Genomic DNA, 23,639 nt, shown 5'->3' on the forward strand with positions numbered 1-23,639 from the left:
CAACTACATGATAGATTTATTTCATTTGGCAGTTTTGTGTATCAATTTTGTTGTAATTTTATTAATGAAATAAGGATAATTTAGTTAAAGGCCAATTGATTTCAACAAAACAAAAACAAAGAAAGGGTGAATTACTGGCCCCAAGCTACCCCAAAAATGGAGAAGTCCTCTCTTTCAAAATTGTAGAAGGAAGAGACGTTTGCAGCCAACCTTCTTTTCATAGTACTTTTGTGTCTTACATTTTGAATTGAAGGCATGTATTTATACAAAAAATAGAACGCCCTAAATAAATTTCTAATATTTTTGATTTGATTGGTTTTCCCAATATAGGAAATGAGGGCAATCATGGGGTGTATATATATGTAAAGAATAAATGGATAGTGTTTCACTTTAAGAAAGAAAAAAAACTAGAGAGGGAGATTGAAGACTAGGGGAATTGGACTATTTTTATTCAAATAATATAAGGGTTTATTGTCTATCTCTATCTCATATTGCGTGATAAAATTTATTATTATTTATGTGTATCAAAACACGGACTTATAAATCTTGAAAACTTGCCTGTAAAATGATAAGGGTTTATTGTTGAGTTGATAAAATTTTAAACGATACCCTTCATAGGTCACTAAAATATCAAGGAAAATGTTTATGCTCGTTACATAATCATGCAAAAAATATTTTTTTAACTTTCACAAAGTGTTAACCACTTATCTTATATATTCTAATATGCTTAAGTGAAGCTAGTACTTCAGAGGAAAAAGAAAAACTCGAAATTTAGAGAAGACCATTGTTGGTGTATTTTGACAATATTTTTAGGCTTTTTGTAAAATCTTATATGATTGACTATGCAATGTGTGTCTATGCTTATGTATTGCTTATCTTATAGTTTTGTATCTAAAATGACTTTTTATGTTGTTGCTAAAATACAATAATAAATTTATTTGATTAAAAACGTTATCGTCAAGGTGATTGAACTTGCAAGGAAAGAAAACAGTTAAAAGACGCGATGAGATTTCCGCACAAATACTCTAATATTTAAATTAAACATTAAAAATGATAAAAACTTTTATTGCGTGATAACTTTTATTATTATTTATGTGTATCAAAACACGGACTTATAAATCATGAAAACTTGTGTGTAAAATGAATGAATATTTCTTTTTGCATGCACATTGTTATGATCATAAAGTTGATATGGTGCTATATGTAGTGAAAGATCCCTTGTTATGGGTGAATTGTTGAGTTGCATCTGATATTAATCTTGCAAGTTGGTTGAGTTGATAAAGATTTTAAACGATACCCTTCATAAGTCATTAACATATCAAGAAAAATATTTATGCTTGTTACATAATCATGTAACAAATATTTTTTTAAACTTTCGAAAAGTGTTAACCACTTGCCTTACATATTCTAATGTGCTTAAGTGAAACTAGTACTTCAGAGAGAAAACAAAAACACGAAAGTTAGAGAAGACCATTGTCGATGTATTTCGACAATATTTTTAGGCCTTTTTTAAAATCTTATATGATTGACTATGCGATGTGTGTCTATGCTTATGTATCGCTTATCTTATAGTTTTGTATCTAAAATGACTTTTTATGTTGTTGATGAAATACAATGATAAATTTATTTGATTGAAAATATTGTCGTCAAGTCGGTTGAGCTTGTAAAGAAAGAAAATAATTAAAGGACGCGATGAGGTTCTCATGTAAATACTTCAATACTTAAATCGGATACTGAATATGATAAAAACTGTATTGAAACTAGTATTAGAGATATACATTTTATGTAATGAGTGTCTGCTTATTTATAGAATGATATGGGGTAATCTTAAGTAATTTGGAATTATGAATCTTATAGATAATGCTTATCTTGCCATTTTGAAACCCGTTAAAATTATAATTCTTATAGATAATGTCTATATTGACTTTTTTTTATCCTTGATATGATTAGATAATGTTTATCTTGACTAGTTCTAATTATGTTATGATTAAGATTTTTTCGAATAACGTCTATCTTTTATAGATGATATTATTTTTTTCGAAAAAAAATTTAAATGTCAGAATTATCTAATTTGCTCGTTGTATGGATCGTGTGTACAGAAAAATTTACACATTTTTATTTAAAAATTTATTTTGGACTTTTAATTTTTTTTATAAACTTTTATCTACAACATAACAATTTCAATATTTTTTGTAATTAAAACTTATGATAACTTGGAACAATTTAAGGTATGGAGAGTTGTGGGTGGGTTGGGTTTTTAAGTTTAAATTCATTCTTTGTACAATCATTATGGATCAGACTTAGATTTATCCCTTCTCGACGAGCCGAAGGACATCCCAAGATTATACAAACTTATTATCCATGTACAGTTTGACATGCACGTTAAACGGGTTAAAAAAAAGAATAATGTTATTGGTACACCTTTGTGTACACTTTGGACTACACAAAGGTATACCAATGACAAAAATATCCCTTTATGAGGCGCGTGAGGCACATGGAGAGGCTCATGGTATTTTAATCATAATACCCCCTTATATAACCCAAGATGTACAAAAATAATGTACATCTAGCCTGATTCTAAAAAAAATTCACAATTTGTCAAAAATTATTAAACGTGCTTTGCACGTGACTGTGTTAGCTAGTATCCAAACGGGAGGCTGGCTCGCTCTCGTGTTTTTATGTCACAACTTTCACATTGTTAAATCCAAACGAACGGTGAAGTCGGCCTGCCTGCAACTCCTGCGGAAGCAGATCTGAATCGTTTCGTGCTTTCGCCTCCAACGATCTCTCCAAGCAGTCGGGCAAGGCAAGCTTCCATCTCTTAACCCTAATCTAACTGTCGATCTGTTTCGTCTCGAGTAAAAATCCCAATCCCTGTATCGAATATTATTCTCACATCTGCATTTACCTTCAAAGTTAGGGCTTCCGATTTGGGATCTGCACGTGTTAGATCTGTTCTTATACTTTTGTGTTTCAGAATTGGGATTTTGTTTTACGCGAATATCCGATCCTCTGTTTGGCCATGGACGACTGGAGGTGGGGTAAACAAAATAAAAGGAAAAGGGAAAAATAAAGGGAAGTCCTGACCGCTTTGTTTTACGGTTATTTATGTTTTTCAAATAAATGGGAACTCTGATTGGTTGGTGGGAACGCTGGATTTGGGGGTTTTCCTTTCCTTTGTCTCATTGTCTGAGAGCGGATTTAGTTCAACTTTCAATTATTGTGCCGCCTGTTTCTTAGCTACCAAACTCACAAATTTGGATCTCTGGTTCTTTTTATGAGGGTTTTTTTTTTTTTTTTTAATCTGTGCAATGTTTTAGAAAGTTAAATAGCTATACGTTTTTGAGTTGATTGAAGTGTTTTAATAGATCCGCAGGACTGTGAAGCTCACTTTTTGATGGAGGGCGTTGGAGGTGATGGTGCCTCTGTTGCGGCACCTCTAAACCAAATGAGGCATGATGCTTGGAAGCTTTTCCAGTATTATTTGGATAAAACTACTCCCCATGCTGTTTATAGATGGGTTGGAACCTTTGTTTTTGCCTGCATATATGCTCTGCGGGTTTACTATGTTCAAGGCTTCTACATTGTTTCCTATGGCCTGGGTATCTACATACTGAATTTGTTGATTGGGTTTTTGTCACCTCTTGTTGATCCTGAGCTGGAGCCTTCTGATGGGCCATTGCTACCAACAAAAGGTTCTGATGAATTCAAACCTTTCATTCGCCGCCTCCCCGAGTTCAAGTTCTGGTACTCATATATGATCTTTTGTCTCTATAACTAACTTATATGTTGCTACATCTTGTGTTCATTACTGTGATTTTAGCCTACTATAGCTGACCTTCCTGGCTTAGATATTATCTTATAGGTTGTCTGACTTGGTTGTTTTCAAGTTTTGCCCACATTCTTGGTATTTTAGATAGGTTAACGCTTGGTTATTATTATTATTATTATTATTATTATTATTATTATTATTATTAGTTGGCTCTTGTGCAAAAACTTTTCCATAATATTTAGGAAATTTAAGACATGTGGCATATTTATTTATTTTTATCCTGCATGTGGTGGTTTTTGAGTGAAGCATATACTTGTTTGGTGCACATTATGATATGTGCATTGTCATATTCTACCTACACCTACTTTTTTTCCATCTGTACTTCTCAAAGCATGCAATACAATATCTCTCATTACTATCTTTTGGCATGTATTCAACTATTTTCATATTTATCTTCTTAATGCATTTATATGTTTTGTCGCTATTGGAACATGAAATAATTAGATAGCACCAAAACATCCCCTGGGCGCGCGTGCGCGGGGGGGGGGGGGTAAATTTACTTTAAGCAATTGATTAAAATAAGTGCAAAAAGAAAGTAAGGAATGTAAATCAAAGACGCAGCATTCAAACGATCTTTATAGTGGTTCCGGCTACAACCAATTCTACATCCACTTCTCTAATTATGTCTAGAGATCTTTCACTGATTTAAAACAGAGGTTTTCAAGCTAATCCCTTAAAACCTTTGCAGCCTGTGGTTTCCAAAGGTTCACCACATAACTTCTAACTTTGTAGTTTTCTAGGTTCACTACAGAATATTTTCAAGAATAACTTTGATATACTATTACACTAGTGTATCTAATACAAACCAATGACCTCTCCAGGGTTCAAAATTGAAACCAAATAAATCAATCAAGAACCACTAGATTGGTCTGATTGTTTTACAATAATAACAAGCAAAACACCAAAGAAACTTCAACGGTGAACAAGCGGTAGACAGGTCTTGCAGAGCTTTGAGAACTGGAGAGCTTTTCACAATTGGAGTATTATCTTCAATGAATCAATCTACATCTTTTTCCTATTTTAGAGAGGTTTTTATAGTCTCTAGGGTTTCCTTTGAAGGATGGAATGAATCAGACTAAGCTTGGAAACTTTAATAAAATCTGCAGGGATTTTCACATAAAATTGAGATGACAGATTTACAAAATATTTTGAAACATTTAAGACATTTTTCAATTCAAAACTTTTATATATTCCAGTGAAAATGCTTTCAAGCTTATGAAATTTTTTTGAAACTCATTAATGCTTTAGTAAAAATGCTTTTAAACCATTGAATAACATTTTGACAGTTTTGTTTGCAGAGAACAAGAAATTGAGGCAGACACTTTTTATTTAGTGCAATGTTTCAGAACTTGAAAAACATGTTTTTAAGCATTGAATGTTTCAGAAAAAAAAGGTTTTGAAACTAATAAAAATATTTTGAAGCTAATTTGCAGGAGCTGAGAAACTGAGTGTGTGGAAAATGACATTTACCAAGGTTTTGAAACTTATGTTTCAAAACTTTTCTTTCCAGTGAAAGATTGAAAAAGATTGAAAGTTGAACCAAAAAAAAAAAAAAAAGCTGCAAATCTTTCAAAACTTTACTTCTTGAAAATATTTTGAAAAACTAATTTGTTCCATTTCAAAAACATTATACAATTGTTATTGAAAGGTTTTGTTAGTATCAAAATCAAACATAGGGTCAACAAAACATCTCATTTGCGATACTCAATTTGCTACATAAGCTTCACTTTGGAATCAGCATAATGGTTCTATAATTTTCTTTCTCCATCGCATGTATTTTCCTTATATATTCAGCGAGAATATTTTGTATCTTTTGCAAACTTATAGTTGATAAACTTGTCTATGTGAATGTGGATGAGCGTGAGTTAAGTAGCCCTCCCTGGGGAGGGAGGGAGGGAGGGGGGGGGGGGGGGTGAAGACAAGGGGGGGAGGGAGGGACTGGCTCTGTGGAAAGCTCTTGTCCTAATGCAATTGCCAAGAAGAGTCCTGTTTGAATGAAAGTCCAGCTTGTCATGGGGACCAGTGGCACATCTGTTCTAATCCAACAAGATAGAGGTTGCCTTTCTACTCTGAGGAAGTGTCAACAAATTTGTTCTAAAAATGGGCCTGGCAGCTATTAGATTCAGGTCAAATGCACTCTTAACATCTCTGATTCTACCTTTGAGTTAATCATCTGTTGGACCTACTACACTCTTAACACTTGATCCAGAAAACCCACAACCAGATTAACTCAACACAGACACTTTATTTAGGATCAAATGTTCTTGAGCTCAGGTGTGAGCTCATCTCTTATGGCTTCCAAAGCATGTATTTCATACCTAATCCATGGAGGGCTAATGGGTGCATGTCCTTTGGATTTATATTGCGTCTATTGTCATGTGATCTTTCTTCCTTTCACATTAAATAGTTTTGTACAGAAGGAGAAAAATGCTTTGCTTGATGTTGTAGCCACAAAAATTAACATGAGCAGCTCATTTTGATGTTACATACCATGTCATATAAATGGCATGATTTATGCATATCAATTGTCATATCACTGATTAATGCTGAGGCTTGATGTTATTTTCACTTATAATTGGTTAACAGCTGCAGCCTGAGAATTAATTTCATACTTCCATCTATCCCATAATTGGCCATTTGCCTCTTGTTTGTTTAGGATTATGTCACCTGACTCACATTTGTGGCACAATACTGGCATGCTTAGACATCTTATTTTCCCTTTTCTTTTAATGTCAATCCTCTCTCTCTCTCTCTCTCACACACACACACACACACACATTGTATGTATATTTCTTTATTGTCCAATCTATATGTGCTCACAGTTTGTCAGCTATACGGCACATTGAGATTTTTGCTTTGCTTTATTTACATTGTCCTTTGCCCTTTAGGGGGGGTAATTGAGTTCGTTTGTGCAAGTGACTGTCATGACCCAAGGACATAGTAGTAATTAGATAATGATGAATTTCTTTTTAGTTGTACTGTAGTTGTAGCAATTTGTACCTGAAAGATAGCTGCCTTCAGTTGTACTGGATTTGAATATTTGGCAGCTCTATTGGCGCTGACGTTAGCTACCCGGATCAGTATATAAGGCTGATCCAATCTAATTCAAGACACACAAGAATATTCTTGAATGAAATCTGATCTCTATCTCCTGCAATTTCCCTCTCTTTCTCTTGGTTCTCCCTAATCTCTCTCTCTCTCTGACTCTGTTCTTCTTGAAATTCCTCCCTCATTCCTTCTGATTTCTTCCTTCCTTCTAATCCAACTCCCTTGATTCCCTTCAATTACTTCTCAAACCCTAGATAGAACCCTAAGAACATGACAAATGGTATTAGAGCAGTCAATCCTTGGCTGTGATTCCGATCGATTCTAGGCTGGGAACTTTGGCAATTCTTTTCTGAAGCTTGAAGGCGAAGCAGACCAGGAAAGTTCCGACTATCCTAGCGGTGGAATTCAGAGACAGATCTGGACAAATCCCTAGTGACGGTCTTCAGTTACTATGTTGTAATTTCCAACGCTGATCCATGGTCGCTACAGGGTGATAATGGTGAATTAGTGAAGCAAATCTTGAGCGATTTCTGAACCAGCAAGTGCAATCGTCGGCAACTAGTTACAGTTGATCGGAGGCGATAGTGATTCCGATGCATGGAGGTTTATTCTTGGAATTTGAAGGCGGGTATGGAAACTATTAGCAGCAAGCAAGTTCAGGCAATCTAGGTTGATTCCTCAACTCTGGCGATCAAGGTTTTGAAGGGGACTTAGGCAGCCGATCGTGGATTTGGATGCGATATCATCGAGAACTGCAGCGATCTTAAGTCTGATGATCGACGGCACCAAGATGAAACAAATGGAGCCACAGTTGCAACAAGTGACGACATCAGTGGTGGAGATGCAGATCCGCATGGGAACCATGGAGGTGTCCATAGAATTGATGGCGGAGAGGAGATTGGATGGCACAATGGAATGGTTGCGTGAGGACATGCGTTATCAGAACAACCAACTGCACAATCAAATGCGGGAGCAGAGTAACCAACTGCGAGATCAGATGCAGCAGTTCATGGTAATGTTTGCCAGCCAAAATCCGGTAAGACTCTCTCCTGAATTTCCCCCTAGAGAGAGGTCAGATCGGATCTTACCTGTGCATGGAACTACCCACTGATCTGAAGGATCCTCAGAATTTGAGGCAGATTCAGGAATTGTGGTAGAAAATAAGCTAGAGAGGAGGCAGGGAGCACAGGCTGTTCATAATCAGCCCGGCTTCCCTATGCTGAAGTTGGAAATACTTTTGTTCGATGGTAAGAACCCGAGATGATGGGTGAGACGTTGCGAGAGGATGTTTAGTGTATATACTGTGCCGGAACAATAGAAGGTCACATTGGCCTTTGCTTACCTCAATGACACCAGAGATGCTTGGTTTTGGGGTGGATTTGGGTGAAAGAAGGCTGCCAGTGGGCAGAGTTTGTGGAGGACTAGTGTGAGCATTTTGGTGACCGGAGTATGATGGACGTAGTGAAAGAATTTAACAAATCGAGACATGAGGGATCGGTGTGGTGCAAACTTACCAGCTTAAATTCAAAGAGTTAAAATCACTAATGTTGATTCTCAATCCCCACCTAACCAAAGCTTTCTTTGTCTCAAGCTTCATTAGCGGCTTGAGTGAGGAACTTAGGCCCATGGTAAAAATGCTGAAACCAAGGACGATTAAAGAAGCAGCTGAGAGTGCTAGGCTGCCAGAAATGACCGTGGAAGCCGTTACGAAGCAGCACCAGCTCCTAACCGAAATTCATCCTGCAAACAACCCGCAGTTGGAAGGAAATCCCAATCGTAGAGGTTATACTAACCTTAGTTCAGCCAACTCTCTTTTGGTGGAACAAAAGTGACAGGCAGGGCTGTGCTACCAATGCGGCAAAAAATTTAGCTCCGACCATTGATGCAAGAAACAGCTGCTATATATGGAAGGACTGGAGGATGGAAAAGGAGAAGAAGAGCAAGCCAGGATTGGCTGAAGAAACGGGACCAATTGCAGCAAGTTCTTGGGGACAAGAACTCTCTCTAAGGGGGGAAAATTGTCATGAACCCAAGGACATAGTAGTAATTAGATAATAGACAAATTTCTTTTTAGTTATACTGTAGTTGTAGTGGTTTGTACCTAAAAGACAGCTGCCTTCAGTTATACTGGATTTGAATATTTGGCAGCTCTATTGGCGCCAACGTTTGCTACCCGGATCAGTATATAAGGCTGATCCAATCTAATTCAAGACACACAAGAATATTATTGAATGAAATCTGATCTCTGTCTCCCTCAATTTCCCTCTCTTTCTCTTGGTTCTCCCTAATCTCTCTCTCTCTCTGACTCTGTTCTTGAAATTCCTCCCTCATTCCTTCTGATTTCTTCCTTCTTTCTTATCCAACTCCCTCTATTCCCTTCAATTACCTCTCAAACCCTAGGTAGAACCCTAGGAACATGACAGTGACTTGTTTCAGTTTCTGTTAAGAGTGAGATCTGATATCCTTCCTGTGAGACATCTTTGAACAAGTGACATCGAAATTTTACTAGATATATGCTGTTCTTTTTCGTTTCCTCAGGAATTTTTTGTCCTTTTTTGGTTCCTTTTATTTGAACATTGAAATTTCGCTAGATATATCATACATGCCGTCCTTTCTCGTTTACTAAGGAATTTTCTTGTCTTCTTTTTGTTCCTTTTATTATTCCAAGGAGTTTTCCTTTTGGCATTTAATTTTAGTGTCACCATCATGGTTAAGGTGTTATATGACATGGGGTGTATGAATTCTATTTGTTCTTGGTGTTCCCTGCAACATTGAAAAGAACTGCAAGTATGCATGTTAAAATATCAAATGAAAAAAGCAAGCAGTAAGTGCCCCATTGAAGTATCAATATACACAATTCTGGAAGCGGTCATATTCTGTCAATTGGCTGTGACCTGATATGTATCAGATCTTGTCTTCAACAACTAGTATCAAGGAACTCCTGGATTTTTCCCTCCATTTGATGCGTGAACTTGTTTAATCTGTATGCATAAAAACTTATCTTTGTGAGAATGTGTAATGAACTCATACGGCAAACAAGCCCATTTTTTGTAGATAAGCGTGGGACTAATTTTCATTTTGTCCTTCCCGGTTCCAGGTACTCGATCACTAAAGCTTTCTGTATATCATTTCTCATGACCTTCTTCTCAATGTTCGATGTCCCTGTCTTCTGGCCGATACTTCTATGTTACTGGTTGGTGCTGTTTATCCTCACAATGAAGCGCCAAATCATGCACATGATCAAGTACAAGTATATCCCATTCAATATTGGAAAACAGGTGAGTTTCTAGTAATCAAATACTTCCCCATAATTTGTTGCGAGTGATTCTGCCAAGATGTCCTTGCTTAAGGTGTAGCTACTGGTCTGCTAGCATGTTCTCTTAGGGTACTTGAACAAGTGTTTTACCGTTTCCTTGTTCTCCACTTGCTACTTTATAACTGGAACTGGAAAGTCAAGGGCTGAAGTTGTGAAACAGCGTCTTGGCAAAAAGGCGAGAGGGGAAGGTTGTATACACAGATATCCCTCCTTCCCTTGACTCTCAGAAAGCGGGAGCCTTGGGCACCAGGATCCCCTTTTTCCATTTGTTCTTTATTATTAGCACTCTTAGTTTCCCCTTATTTCTCTCTGACCTCTTCATCCTTATCTGTAACAGAAATACGGTGGTGGCAAGAAATCAGCTGCGAGTGGCAGTGGCTCCCGGGCAGACTAAAGCTTTTGCTGGTTCTATAACTAGAACAAAGGGAAATGGTTTGTAGAGGACCATAAGAAGATAGTTTGGACAAATTGGTTGCTATAGATGATGATGTTTTGATGAATGTGTAAGTAACAATTTATTGAGTTCGAAAAGGGGGGGTTACAGAAAATGTAGTTCAGTTGTGCCCTGCCATTCTATCATCTGATGTTGCTAGAGATGCTGCATTGTTGTTTTTCTATACAATTGCTATGAAGATTGGATACGAATTTAATTGCGGCGCCTGGCTGTGTAAAATCTGCTTTGATTCTGTTAGGTTATATCTCCATTATTATTGACTTTGTTGCTGTAGTTAAGTTAATTTAATGCAAGTTTTTTTGTACTGATGGAGAGAGAGAGAGAGAGAGAGAGATAAACTAGTGCTTGAATTGGCCTTTCATTTATTAGCATATGAGAAGCTGTTGATTTTACTTGGAAATTAGCTTTTCGTCATTTCCCCGCCAAAACTCACAAACATGACCTAAAGCAAAAATCATTTTTACTTAAAATAGTTTGTCCTTTACGATAATAATTGATAAAAAATAGTTAAATTGCAGAATGTTATGTTTTTATGAATCTGAAAGTATTTTGTTGAGGATTATTTTAACTTATGAGTCTGATCATTTTTTTAATTGAAGTTTTTATTTTTTAAATCATGACCTATAATTTTTTTTTTACCTCTATTAAGTGTTTCTGAATATTAAGTACCATGTAGTTTTTTGTTATTATTTTTAAAATCTTGAAAACACCATAAAAATTAATTAATTGATAAATTATTTTTTATTTGTCTAATTAAAAAATAAAATTTAGAGGTAAAAATAAAAAAAAAAGTTTGCAATTTCTATATTTTAAATATAACCCTAATTATCCATATGTTAGAATAAATTAATTATTTGGTTTTTTTTTTTGGGTTAAAAAACCAACATGATCTCTATTTTATTATTTATTAAATATTAGAATAAACTAATGTCTCACGTTCAAATTTTCAAGCAAAAAACATTTATTTGAAAGTAAAATTATTTCGTGTCCAAGTTTAAAATTCCATCGACATCTACTTATATTTTATTATACAATTATTTATTACTATTACATATCCTAATAAATTTAAAATAAAAAACTAATTTAAAATTAAAATTATCCCATCTTCAGCTTTTTTGACTGATTAGTTCGTTTTGGTATTTGAACAGCACTTATTCTCTCAATCAATTATTTATTAGATATTAGAATAATTTAAAATTGAAACAAAAATAATTTTAACATGAGTAATTTTAAACTACTTTTTAAAACTGAAATTATCCCATAATCAATGTGTTACTGATTAAAAGTGTTAGTTTAGACATTATTTTTTTGGTTATATTTATTTCAATTTTTATATTTTCAAAAATAGATTGAAGTTTTCATTGCAAGAATAGTAAAATAAAATTTATTTTTGGTTGTGTTCTTTAAACTTCTTCAATTTTAAATTTCGAACTATGATTTTGTCCATAAATTCTAATTTTTGCATCATTATAAGAAATACAAGCATTTATGTTTACGATTACTATTAGGAATGATTGATTTGATATTATTGAGATGTGTGTACTTTAAAAGAGTTCTAAATATTAAAAATATGTGAATATTTGAGATATGCAAATTTGTGTATTTCATGGTAATAAAGATACAAATCTTGAAGGGCCCTCTTAAGAATTTTGTATATATATTTGTTAACAAGAAAACGTCATAATTGGCCGATTGAGTTCTAATCAGATTCTTACATGATATTAGAGCGTCTTCATTTACAATTTAATCTTACTACAAGTTATTGCTAAATTATATCTTGATGGACATCCTTGTTAAATTTTTTCAATTTTTTTTTATACCAATAAAATATTGCTAAATCAAAGCCTCTTAGCCATCACATCTTTAAACTTGAGATTATATCTATGCCTTTGCCCATTATGTCAAACAATAATCCATTTTCTCTCATTGAAGTTGAGAATTCTAACATTATTGGCTTGTCGGCAACAAGTTTGTCAATTACAACAAGTGTTGTACATGATTTAACTAGGGGGTAGGCATGGGCTCTAGCTCGTGTCAGCCTCATAGATTTGCAAGACAAATTTGGTTTATTTGAAGGAAGGGAGTTGAAATAACCTATGAATTTGCCCATTTAGGGGGATGAGAGTTGAAATAACTACACCAAGTGTTGTACATTTATTTCTCTTTGGCTCAGGGACTCATAGGACACATTGCGCCATCAATTGTTGATTATGAAGCCATTGCCAACAGTAAATAAAGCTTACTCTTTACTTCTTCAAGGTGAAAAATAAAAAGAAGTTGTTGGAACCCGATTCCCTCAACTAGAAGCATAAGCCTTTGCCATTAAGAGCATAGTAGAAGAAATGACCAAAGAAGGTAATTCAAAGGAAAAAAAAAAACAAGAGACAAGTCTGATGGGATAATTGTAAGAAAATTGGACACATTTGAGAGAATTTTTCACATTGATTGGGTATCCACTTGGGTGGCAACACGAGGGAGAGGGACACATGGGAAACAAGGGACAAGGCAATGGGAATGAAAATTTAGGGGGGGAGCCACTGTGAATGCAGCTACATTGCAAACCATTGGAAGGATACCCTCTATTCTAGCTAGGACTTCTTTTTACTCAATATCAACAACTTATTAGTGTCCTCGAGGCACATAAAACTCGAAGTACCATAAACTTTGTAGATAAGATTTCTCTTAACATTTTTAGTATTTGGATTCTTGATAGTGGTACATCTGACCACTTAACCTTTTGTAAGTCAAACTTATGGGATATTCAACCTCTTGAAAATACCTCAACACACATCCCTCTACCAATGGAATACATATTATAGTCAAATGGGAAAGCATTCCTACCTATGACATTACTAATTGGGACACCTTATATGCTCCCAATTTTATTTGTAATCTTAAGCAAAATTGCTTGAGATCTAAATTGTGTTGTTCTCTTCTTTCCTACATGTTGTGCCCCACAAGGCCTTGCCACAAAAAGCTGATTGATCTAGGTGATCTACTTCAAGGGCTTAAAGATAACATATGCATCAACAAATAAAGTAGACACATCTACTACCATTTGGCATGGTTCGTCAGGACATTGCTTCTATAAACATTTGAAGTTTAAACCTTTTCTTTTCAACATTTCATTCAATTCCTTAGACAACTGTTGTGCTATTTGTTGTCATGCCAAACAAACACGAAATCCATTTCATTTGAGGATTAATAAATCTGATTCTCCTTTTCATTCGGTGAGTATATATGGGGCCCTTACCGTACACCTTCACACAAGGGCGGAGCCACACGAGGCCCAGTGAAGACAGTTGCCCCCATTGGGCTAGATTTTTTTATTTTTTTTATTTTGGTTTTTAAGCATTTAAAAAAAATAATGAGTTCCCTTTCTCTCATTTTTCCAAAGTCACATCCTCTCTAGTTCTTTCTAATGTGCCCAGCAATAACCACTTGGAACTTGCTAATTTTCACCACCATATCTCCCAATCACCCACCAACAAATTTCTTTCCATCATCAATAAGTTGAAACTATTTTTCAAATAGTATAATCTTGGTCAATGAACCTTGTTCATCTCCCACACAACATTTAGATTAGCCATCTTGTGTTTCATCACTTGGTTCTCTTCTTCTAAGTAATGTCCAACTGCTACACCTACCATAGGTCATACACGACCTTAAAGGGAAAGAAAACAACTAGCTTGGCTTATGGATTATGTTGTTGACGCCTTATGAGTAGTATACCCCCAAGACCATCCACTAATTTAGTGACTTTGGGTAAGGCTCATCCTATATCTTGTTATTTCACACATTTTCATTTTAATGCAGCCCATCAAACTTTTGTTTCAACTATTATCTCTTATGATGAACCTAATATTTTTTCCCAAGCTATTGAGTATCACAAATGGCATCTAGGCATAAAGGTCAAACTCACTACTCTTCAAAAGAATGGCGCTTGGACCTTATAACATCTTCCCCATGTAAGAGACCTATAAGTTCCAAGTGGGTTTGTGAGATTAAGTATAGAGTTGATGGTTCCATCAAGAGATACAAAGCTTGCTTATTGACAAACAAGTTGAGGGCATTGACTACATTAAGACCTTTTCACCCATAGCTAAATTGATCATAGATCGATGTCTTCTAGCTATTTCTTTCGCTAAACATTGGCAATTAATCTAGTTAAATGTCAAAAATGTCTTTTGACTATTTCTCGTGCTTTGATTCAGTATGATTGTACTCTATCTAAGGCCAATCATTCATTATTCACCAAGCGAGATGAACACTCCTTTATTGTTATTATTATGTTGGCAAAGTCATTATTGTATGGAATGATGCTTCACATTCTCTTTTAACATTCTTTAAGAAACTATTTTGTTAAGGACTAAGCCAACTCCTAACTATGTTTAGTAACTAAAACTCACAACAATTGAGTAGGACGACATCTCCAATTGCTTGGTCTTCATATTTAGCTAACCGTTACTAGACCCAACATCACCTATTTACTCCATATATTGACACAATTTATGCAATCCCTTCGTTAACCTCATTTTGATTATGTACTTTGAATTCCAAAGTATTTAAAAGGCTTTTTTGATTAAGGCTTATTTTTTTCCATCACTAATTCTTTTCAATTACATACCCATTGTGATTGGTACGTCATTTTTTTGGTGTACTAAGAAGCAAGTCACTATGTCTCACTCCTCAACCAAGGTTGAGTAGGCACACATTTCTAGACTTGTTATGGCTCTATGCTCTCTTAGCTGATCTATTTGTTGTCCACCCTAGTCTCATGTTCCTATTTTGTGATAATTAGCCCACTTTACACATTGTCACCAATCTTGTTTTACATGAATGGACTAGGCATATCAAAATGGATTGTCATTTTGTTCGAGAATGCTTGCGACCTTATAATATTGATGCTCATTATGTCCTTTCAAAGCGATAACTTGCAAATATTTTGACCAAACTTTTAAATTTTTATTATTTTTATGATATTTTGCATAAGTTAGGCATTCGTAATTTGCATGTTTTAACTTAAGAGGGAGTGTTAAGAATGATTGATTTGATATTATTGAGATTTGTGTATTTTTAAGACATTAAAATATAAATTTTAAAAAGCACTCCTAAGATTTATATATATATATATATATACATATTCCTTAATGAGAAAGTGCCATAATTGGCTCATTGACTTCTACCCAAATTGTTACAGTAAATTACCATATTGTTATGCTTTATTTATTTTAAAAATGTGAAAATAATTAATTAGATTTTTTATTACAAGAATAATAAATAGAAATAAGTTTTTTAATTAATGTCTCTGAAACTTATCACTTTTGAAATTCGAATTAAGTTGATGTAATCTTTCACTAATATTATAATTTTTATGATTTTGTTAATAATATATATATAAATAAGTAAAAATTTCAACATTTTTTTATTGAATTAGTGTGTAGATAATTAGTTGGTTTTACAAAATATATGTCAATCAATATTTATATAATTTTATAAAATTAATATTAAATAAACTTATACATAAAGTAATGAAAATTCTATGTGCATTTATTTAAAAATTTTAAATAAATATATATTAAATAAACGTTTACATAAAATTATTTGTTAAATGTATATATTTCTGTATTTTTACGTTTTTTTCATATAATTTTTTATTGTTTCAATTATGTCTTTAAACTATATATTTTCAAATCAATTACACACCCCACACCCCAATTAGAGTGTGCAATGTTAAAATAACTAAATTACCTCACACACAATTACCATTTCCACCACAATTTCTTCTTTCTGCAGTTGGTAACAAGGCAAGTGCAAGTTGACAGTTAGAAGGTGCAAATGTTGTAGTCGATTAGGGAAGGCTGAAAGCGAAAAGGTAAAGGCAAAGGCATTGGTAGTGGCGGAAAGAGGCTACGATAGAGGAAAATGAAGAGACGAAAGCATTAACTATGGCAAAATAAGAAGAAGCGAAAGTGTCAGTGGTGGCTGAAGATGCAGAAGTCATTGATGGTCTTTTGCCACCGTTGATGCCTTCGCCTTCTACCATCATTGATGACGACTTTTGTATTTTTTGTCATTATCAATGCCTTTGTCTCCATGTCTTTCTCTTTCTCCAATCGATCGAGACTTCTACATTTTTTGTCATAGTTATCGATTTATACCTATTTTGTTGTTGGCCACTAAAGGAAAAAGTTGTGGCAGAGATAGTGGTTGCGTGAGGGGTTATTTGGTCATTTCAATATGCATGTGTTGCATATTTTATCGTGTAATTTATTCAAAATTATATAATTTAAAAATTAATTGAAATAAAAAAAAAAATTAAGTAACCATATATAATAAAAAAAGTGAAAGTGTGAATATAAAAATATATATTTAACTTAAAATTAATATTAAAAGATGCGTAGATTGGATGGCTGTTGAGTTTTTGTTTGTAATAACAGAATCATATAAAATAGATTATTAAAATTGTCATGATTTTCATACTCAATAAATAGGAAACGGTCTTCCGGAAAATTGAGAACAAATTATCAATTGCGCAGAACCAAACACTGCCTAAAGGTCTGTCCTTCAAAGTTAAAACCCTAATCAGCTGAGTCAGTGAAACCCTAGAGGCAGAGGGAGAGAGATGGGGAAGGTGAAGGGAAAGCATCGCTTGGACAAATACTACTACCTAGCCAAAGAGCACGGCTACAGATCTCGAGCTGCATGGAAGCTGGTTCAGCTCGACTCGAAGTACACCTTCCTCCGCTCCTCCCGCGGTGTCCTCGACCTCTGCGCCGCCCCCGGCGGCTGGATGCAGGTTGCCGTCGAACGTGTCCCCGTCGGCAGCCTCGTAATCGGCGTCGATCTCGTCCCTATCCGCCCCCTGCGCGGCGCTGTCTCCGTCGAAGAAGACATCACCAAGCCCCAGTGCCGCGTCGCCATCAAGAAACTTATGGCGCAGCATGGTTGCCGAGCGTTCGACTTGGTGTTGCACGATGGCTCGCCTAATATCGGTGGTGCTTGGGCCCAGGAGGCCACCACTCAGAATGCTTTGGTCATCGATTCTGTGAAGCTCGCTACTGAATTCTTAGCGCCCAAAGGAACATTCGTTACCAAAGTACGAATCTCTCTCTTTCTCTATGGATTTTAATTTTTTAGAATATCTTTTCCATGTATTGTTATGTTCTCCAATTTTAGGCAATGATTGAAAAGATAGAAAATCTGGTGTTTTTGTTTTTTCAATTCAATGTGAAGATGTTTTGAGGCTTCCATTATTTCTGAGTTGGATAATTGTTATCGAATTATGTAGGTTTTCAGGTCTCAAGACTACAGCGCTGTTCTTTACTGCCTTAGACAGGTGATGCTTTTTTCTTTTCATAATTGAAATTTCTTGTACATGGACGAAACACTCATTTTGGTATTAGCTTAGCAGTTGTTTGAGAAGGTTGAGGTGGATAAACCAGCCGCCAGTCGTTCAGCATCTGCTGAGATATATATTCTAGGTATCAAGTACAAGGCTCCTGCAAAGATTGATCCCCGGCTTCTTGATGTAAAACACTTATTCCAGGGAGGCCAAGAACCACCAAAGGTAATTTGATATAAGTTATCCACGGAATTATTTCCTATCGTCAGCCATGTTTTTGTGTTTATTGGCTTTGCTGTTTTCCTAAGACAGGTTGTTGACGTACTTAGAGGAACAAAGCAGAAGAGACACCGGGATGGGTAAATCCTTGAACCTGGATATATCTGTTGCGCCACTAAGATTTTAAGTTGTTCTATCTTCATGAGAACCTTATGCTTATTTTGTTCAATGCATAGAAAGTTTTGTCCATGATTTTAGCATTTTGGGTAACAGTCTTGTGCTCTTAAAACTAATGTGCTTACAGACATTGAATGCGGTGGTCATTGACAATGATATTAGAATGACTAGGCCATCGTGTTATCTCTTATGTAATTCTGTATCTCTGTATACATCCTATATTCTGATCTGTGGGTGTGCCTCCATAGCTGGATGTTTGATTTCTACTTTGTCAATTTAGGTATGAAGAAGGAGCAACTGTTCTGAGAAAGGTTTGTTCTGCAGCAGATTTTGTTTGGTCAGATGCTCCCCTTGACATCCTTGGTTCAGTGACAACTATCACCTTCGAGGATCCTACTTGTTTGCCTATAAAGGATCATAGTTTGACAACAGAGGAGGTAACTGTTTGTTTGTGTCTGGATGTGTGTGTGGATTTCAATTATTGATTAGCTATCTTATGAGCTGTTAATTATTTTGCCTGTTGTTATCTCTCTAGGTTAAAGCTCTTTGTGAGGATTTGCATGTCTTAGGAAAGCAAGACTTCAAGCATCTTTTGAAGTAAGGAATACGTCCTCTGTTCCAAAGTTATTTTGATTTATTCTGCATATGGCTATTACTTGTCAGACCCTGCCCCATTAGGAGTTTTCTCCTGTGTTTTGTTCCTGTCTTGTGGTGTGACTGTATTGGGTGTGGCATTATATTTAAACAAGTGAGTTGTCATTGACCAACTTGTCACGGAACATGTAATATGCTACATTAATAGATCACAGTTTCCTCCATGGCCAGGTGCTTTAGTTTCTTGGTTCCATGTGGAACTTGTAACCAAATATTGTATGCCTGTTTTGCTTGTAGATGGCGAATGAGTATAAGAAAGGCATTGTCCCCTTCACATAAAGCTACTCCTACAACCACAGATGTTGAACATGAGAATAAGGATGGTGATGATGAAGATGAGAAAATGCTGAATGAGATGGAGGAGCTGTCCTATGCTATGGATCGTAAGAACAAACGAGCAAAGAAACTTATTGCAAAAAGACAAGCTAAGGTTGAGCCTTTGTGATTTCTCTGACTACTTATTTTTTTTTTTAATGTTTTCTTTATATTTTTTACCCATCCCCCCTGCATCAGTATATGCACACGCAATATAATCAAGCACTATGCTGATGCAGGTGCATTATGACACCATTTTTCTAGGAGTTATGCTCAACTTTTTAATTGCTATGCTGCTATTTTTTTTTTTTCCTAAGGTCAGATAAGAAATGAGTTAGAGATGAGATATGCAAGTTTCATGAGCCATATTTTGATTTCTTTCATTCACTTCAATATCCAGGACAAAGCAAGAAAGGCATTGGGGATGCAAGTGGATGCAATAGAGGATAGTTATAATGATCATGAGTTGTTTTCTCTTTCTTCTATCAAGGTAAGTTCTCCACAAGATTCTTTTAATTGTATTATTGGTTTCTTAATAGAAAGGGAGTTTGATTTTTTACTTTTTATTTGTTAGACCACAAAGACCATCGATGGACCTTCTGACATTCAAGTCACATTTGGGACGCCCATCTTTTGATTTATTTCAGCACTTAGAATGATTTTATTATATTTCAAGAAATGATTTAAGAATCTGCAAGTTTTGAACTTTTTTGACCCCTCTTATTCTGAAGAAATGAGAATCAGGGTGGATTCTGTATATAAAATGTCGTCTTGGGCACTTGCGTGGATTATCAACATATTTATTTGACATGCCTGCTTTTTCTCAGTAAAACAAGTGTTCATTGTTTCTGAATAAGCATTTGTCTATAAGATGGACTGAAGCTTTGAATTCAGCAAGTTCGTGGCTTGGTTGTGAAAAGTTGGTGATTTTGGATGAACAGCTTCTTCTCAGTTGAACAATATGAGAAATTTCTGTTGAAAGCATTATTTTCAATTAATATAAGCCTTACCTTGTCACTTATACTTTATACTTGTGGTTTCTTTTCTATGTCTGCATGAAAGTGAGCATGGTAATTTTGGATTCTTGACATGAGCTGGCACATGCTATCCTTTTTCTTTACTTCTAAGGTTCAACACATTAAACAAGGTTGTCATGTCAGCAGTAGGCGCAAGTTCTGGAGAGAACTGGTGTCACACAAGTCTTCGACCTAAATACTCCCTCTTTCCCCTTGTTTCTTGTGGGGATGGAATAAAGAAGGGCAGGGGAAGGTTTGGAAGAAAAATAGAAAAAAAAAAAGGTTCTAGATGCCTGCATATACTCTTAGAATCAGTTATCTGTTAGTAGTTCTGAATGCAAAACTGAATTCCTGTGGAATTTTTAAGAGGCCTTATCCACTTACCCTCATTGTCGATACTCAGGGGAAGAAAGATTTAGTAGCTGTTGATACTGCTGAATATGATGACGAAGCTGCTGATGTGGCAGATAGTGAAAATGAAGAAAACCATGAGGAACAGCAGGAATCTTCATCTAGTGATGTGGATTCTGATGAAGAACACAGAAGGTCATTCTCTCATTCTTTTTTAGGGGTTTGAAGGAAAATTTGCTACCAGTTTGACTAAATCATATATTATGTTTGCAGGTACCATGAGCAGATGGAGGAGATCCTCGAAGAGGCTTATGAACAGTATGTGGCAAAAAAAGAAGGAAGTACTATGCAGAGAAAGCGCTCAAAACAGAAACATTCCAAGGATAGTGAACTTTTTGAGGTATAATATTTCTGACCAGAAGGAATTAGCCCTCCAACTTGTGGATGAAGTTCAAACATTGATTTCTGTTTGCTTGTACTTGTTTTGTTTTCCTAAACAATTTACTTTCCTGAGTAAGAAGGTATTATTTACAGAATTTTCTTATGGCTAACTATGGTTCTGGCTCTTTTGGGTTCTAGTTTTTAGAGATTTCTTCCAAAAGAACCGTCTTGGTTGATAATTGATCATGCAATGGGTGGATTTAGTGCATTCCTTTAATACTGGGAGGATTTATTTTGTTATTTTTATCTTTCAAATAATACCCTCTTTTCATTTGAAGTTTACTCTGCTTTGTTTTTTGTCCTCTTTTTATTATTTGTTACTCCTAGATTGGTGGATGACTGGTAGTTCTGAGACTAGCGCAGCTATTACTTCCATGGAAGTATTGCACCAGAAGAGTTATATAACTGTGCCATTGTTTTTCCCCTGTTGATTTTTTTTTTTTGGGGTATTTTTTTTGCAAGGATGGTGATGATAATAATATGATTGAATCTGATGAAAATTCAGACAATGACCGTGGAGATAATGAAGCAAACCCTCTTGTGGTGCCGCTTGTGGAGGAAGTGCCTACACAAGAGGAGATTGCAAGGAAGTGGTTTAGTTTAGATGTGTTTGACAACGCAGATGAGCAGGGGAATAAGGATGAGTCTGATAGTGAAGATGAAATGCAAGTGGATGGAGTAAGGAAGCAACTTTCACACCCTAAAGATACACAGAAAAGTGACGTTTTGATGGCTGAACCAAAAGTGCCACCGTCCGTGCCTGCAAAGACCAGGGAAAAGAAAGTACGAGAAGTGAAGGACTCTACAAATGAAGATGATTTTGAGATAGTTCCAGCCCCAGGAACAGATTCAAGTGATGATTCATCATCATCTGATGATGAATCAGAGGATGAAGATGTAGATACAAAAGCTGAGATATTGGCTTATGCAAAGAAAATGTTGAGGAAGAAGCAGAGGGAACAAATACTAGATGATGCCTACAACAAGTACATGTTTCACGATGAAGGATTGCCTATGTGGTTTCTGGATGAAGAAAAGAGGCACCGGCAGCCTGTTAAGCCTGTTACTAAAGAGGAGATTGCTGCAATGAGAGCACAATTCAAAGAAATTAATACCCGACCAGCTAAGAAGGTTGCTGAAGCTAAGGCCCGGAAGAAGCGGATTGCCATGAAGAAACTAGAACAGGTTCGGAAGAAGGCCAACTCCATATCAGACCAGGCAGACATCTCTGATCGTTCAAAGAGAAAGATGATCGATCAACTCTATAAGAAGGCGGCACCGAAGAAGCCTCAGAAGGAATATGTGGTGGCAAAGAAAGGAGTCCAAGTCAAGACTGGCAAGGGGAAAGTCCTTGTTGATAGAAGAATGAAGAAGGATGCAAGGTCACATGGAATGAGCAAGAAAGGTAAAACTGGTTCAAAGGGTGCCAAGGGTCAGAAGAAAGGTAAAGGGCCGGGAAAGGCCACATCAAAAGGGCAAAAAGGTAACAAAGGCAGGAGGATGAGCAACCGTGACTGAGCTATACTGCAGTCGATGAAGGTGAAGGGTGCTGAAGGGCCTGCAAAAAAGCTTTGGGGAATGGTGAAATTGCTGGAGGTTTAAGCTTGGAAGGCACCAGTCTTTCGACTCTTTCCGTCTGATTTCCACTCGATTGTGAGTTTATTGCTAGTTTTTGTTAACTTTTGAGTTATCTACACATGATTCAGTAGAAGATATTTTGCTCCATTTTTTCCCCTTTCAAATCTCCGAGTCTCGGACCCATCGGGTGCAATGGAGTTCGATTTTAGACGTGGTCATCACACATTAAATTGTGTACTGCAGTCCATTTTTTTGGTTTATTTTTGCTATGTTGATTTCACATTTACTACATAAACTTCTCATATATTAACAAATTAGAGGACCCCTGTAGGTCAACCATTTCAAGATACAAGCAGCTAAGCTGTAATGGAGACTGGGGTTGCTTCTGTTGTGAGGTCTAAATATTTATTTAGCTTTTAATCGAGCTATTGGTTTTTACTACAGGCCTTTTCCTTCTTTTAATAATATTTTCATGATCTCTAAAAGAACTTCTCCATAGATTTTACTCATAAAAAAGTGGGGGAGAATGCATGTAACAGTATAATAAAGCAAATACATGTCTTAGCAATTGAGAAATAAAAAGATTCAAGCAAAATAAATAATTGACGGGCAATTACATTGAAAAGGGAACATTTTTGTCAATAAAATAGGTAATGTATTTTAATTCATAATCTCAAGACTGAAGAGCATTTTTGTCACAGAATTTTAAAATTTAAATAATAAATAAACGTTCTGATTAATGAATTATAGATATCATAATATAGCCTAACTATTACGTGTATAGATTATAAATATATATATATAATAATGGGTAGCTTTTAATTATAGTTACTATGTATAGATATTACAAAACTTAGCTAACTTGTAATACCATATGATGTGGCACATCAGAT

The 23,639-nt window shown here is 35.5% G+C and overlaps 2 protein-coding genes across 4 annotated transcripts; both read left to right on the forward strand.

Annotated features, from left to right (window-relative positions):
* Nucleotides 1-2,661: 2,661 nt before the first annotated feature.
* On the forward strand, nucleotides 2,662-10,911 carry LOC127802307 (protein RER1B). Of its 3 annotated transcripts, XM_052338037.1 has the most exons (5): nucleotides 2,713-2,806; nucleotides 2,978-3,036; nucleotides 3,369-3,747; nucleotides 9,978-10,158; nucleotides 10,534-10,911. In XM_052338037.1, the coding sequence occupies exons 3-5, from the start codon at nucleotides 3,398-3,400 to the stop codon at nucleotides 10,588-10,590; spliced, it is 588 nt and encodes a 195-aa protein (XP_052193997.1). In that variant the 5' UTR covers nucleotides 2,713-2,806; nucleotides 2,978-3,036; nucleotides 3,369-3,397; the 3' UTR covers nucleotides 10,591-10,911. The 3 variants fall into 3 exon arrangements, with proteins under 3 accessions (XP_052193995.1, XP_052193996.1, XP_052193997.1); XM_052338035.1 differs by lacking the exon at nucleotides 2,978-3,036 and having other exon boundaries at nucleotides 2,662-2,806; XM_052338036.1 differs by lacking the exon at nucleotides 2,978-3,036 and having other exon boundaries at nucleotides 2,662-2,806; nucleotides 3,377-3,747.
* A 6,266-nt stretch (nucleotides 10,912-17,177) lies between these two features.
* On the forward strand, nucleotides 17,178-23,187 carry LOC127802297 (uncharacterized). The gene is made up of 11 exons (XM_052338013.1): nucleotides 17,178-17,749; nucleotides 17,942-17,989; nucleotides 18,065-18,220; nucleotides 18,308-18,354; nucleotides 18,672-18,828; nucleotides 18,927-18,988; nucleotides 19,283-19,475; nucleotides 19,761-19,850; nucleotides 20,780-20,922; nucleotides 21,001-21,127; nucleotides 21,631-23,187. The coding sequence occupies exons 1-11, from the start codon at nucleotides 17,276-17,278 to the stop codon at nucleotides 22,684-22,686; spliced, it is 2,553 nt and encodes an 850-aa protein (XP_052193973.1). The 5' UTR covers nucleotides 17,178-17,275; the 3' UTR covers nucleotides 22,687-23,187.
* Nucleotides 23,188-23,639: the final 452 nt, after the last annotated feature.

The sequence above is a fragment of the Diospyros lotus genome, chromosome 5 (genome assembly GCF_014633365.1).
Source record: "Diospyros lotus cultivar Yz01 chromosome 5, ASM1463336v1, whole genome shotgun sequence".
Lineage (NCBI taxonomy): Eukaryota > Viridiplantae > Streptophyta > Magnoliopsida > Ericales > Ebenaceae > Diospyros > Diospyros lotus.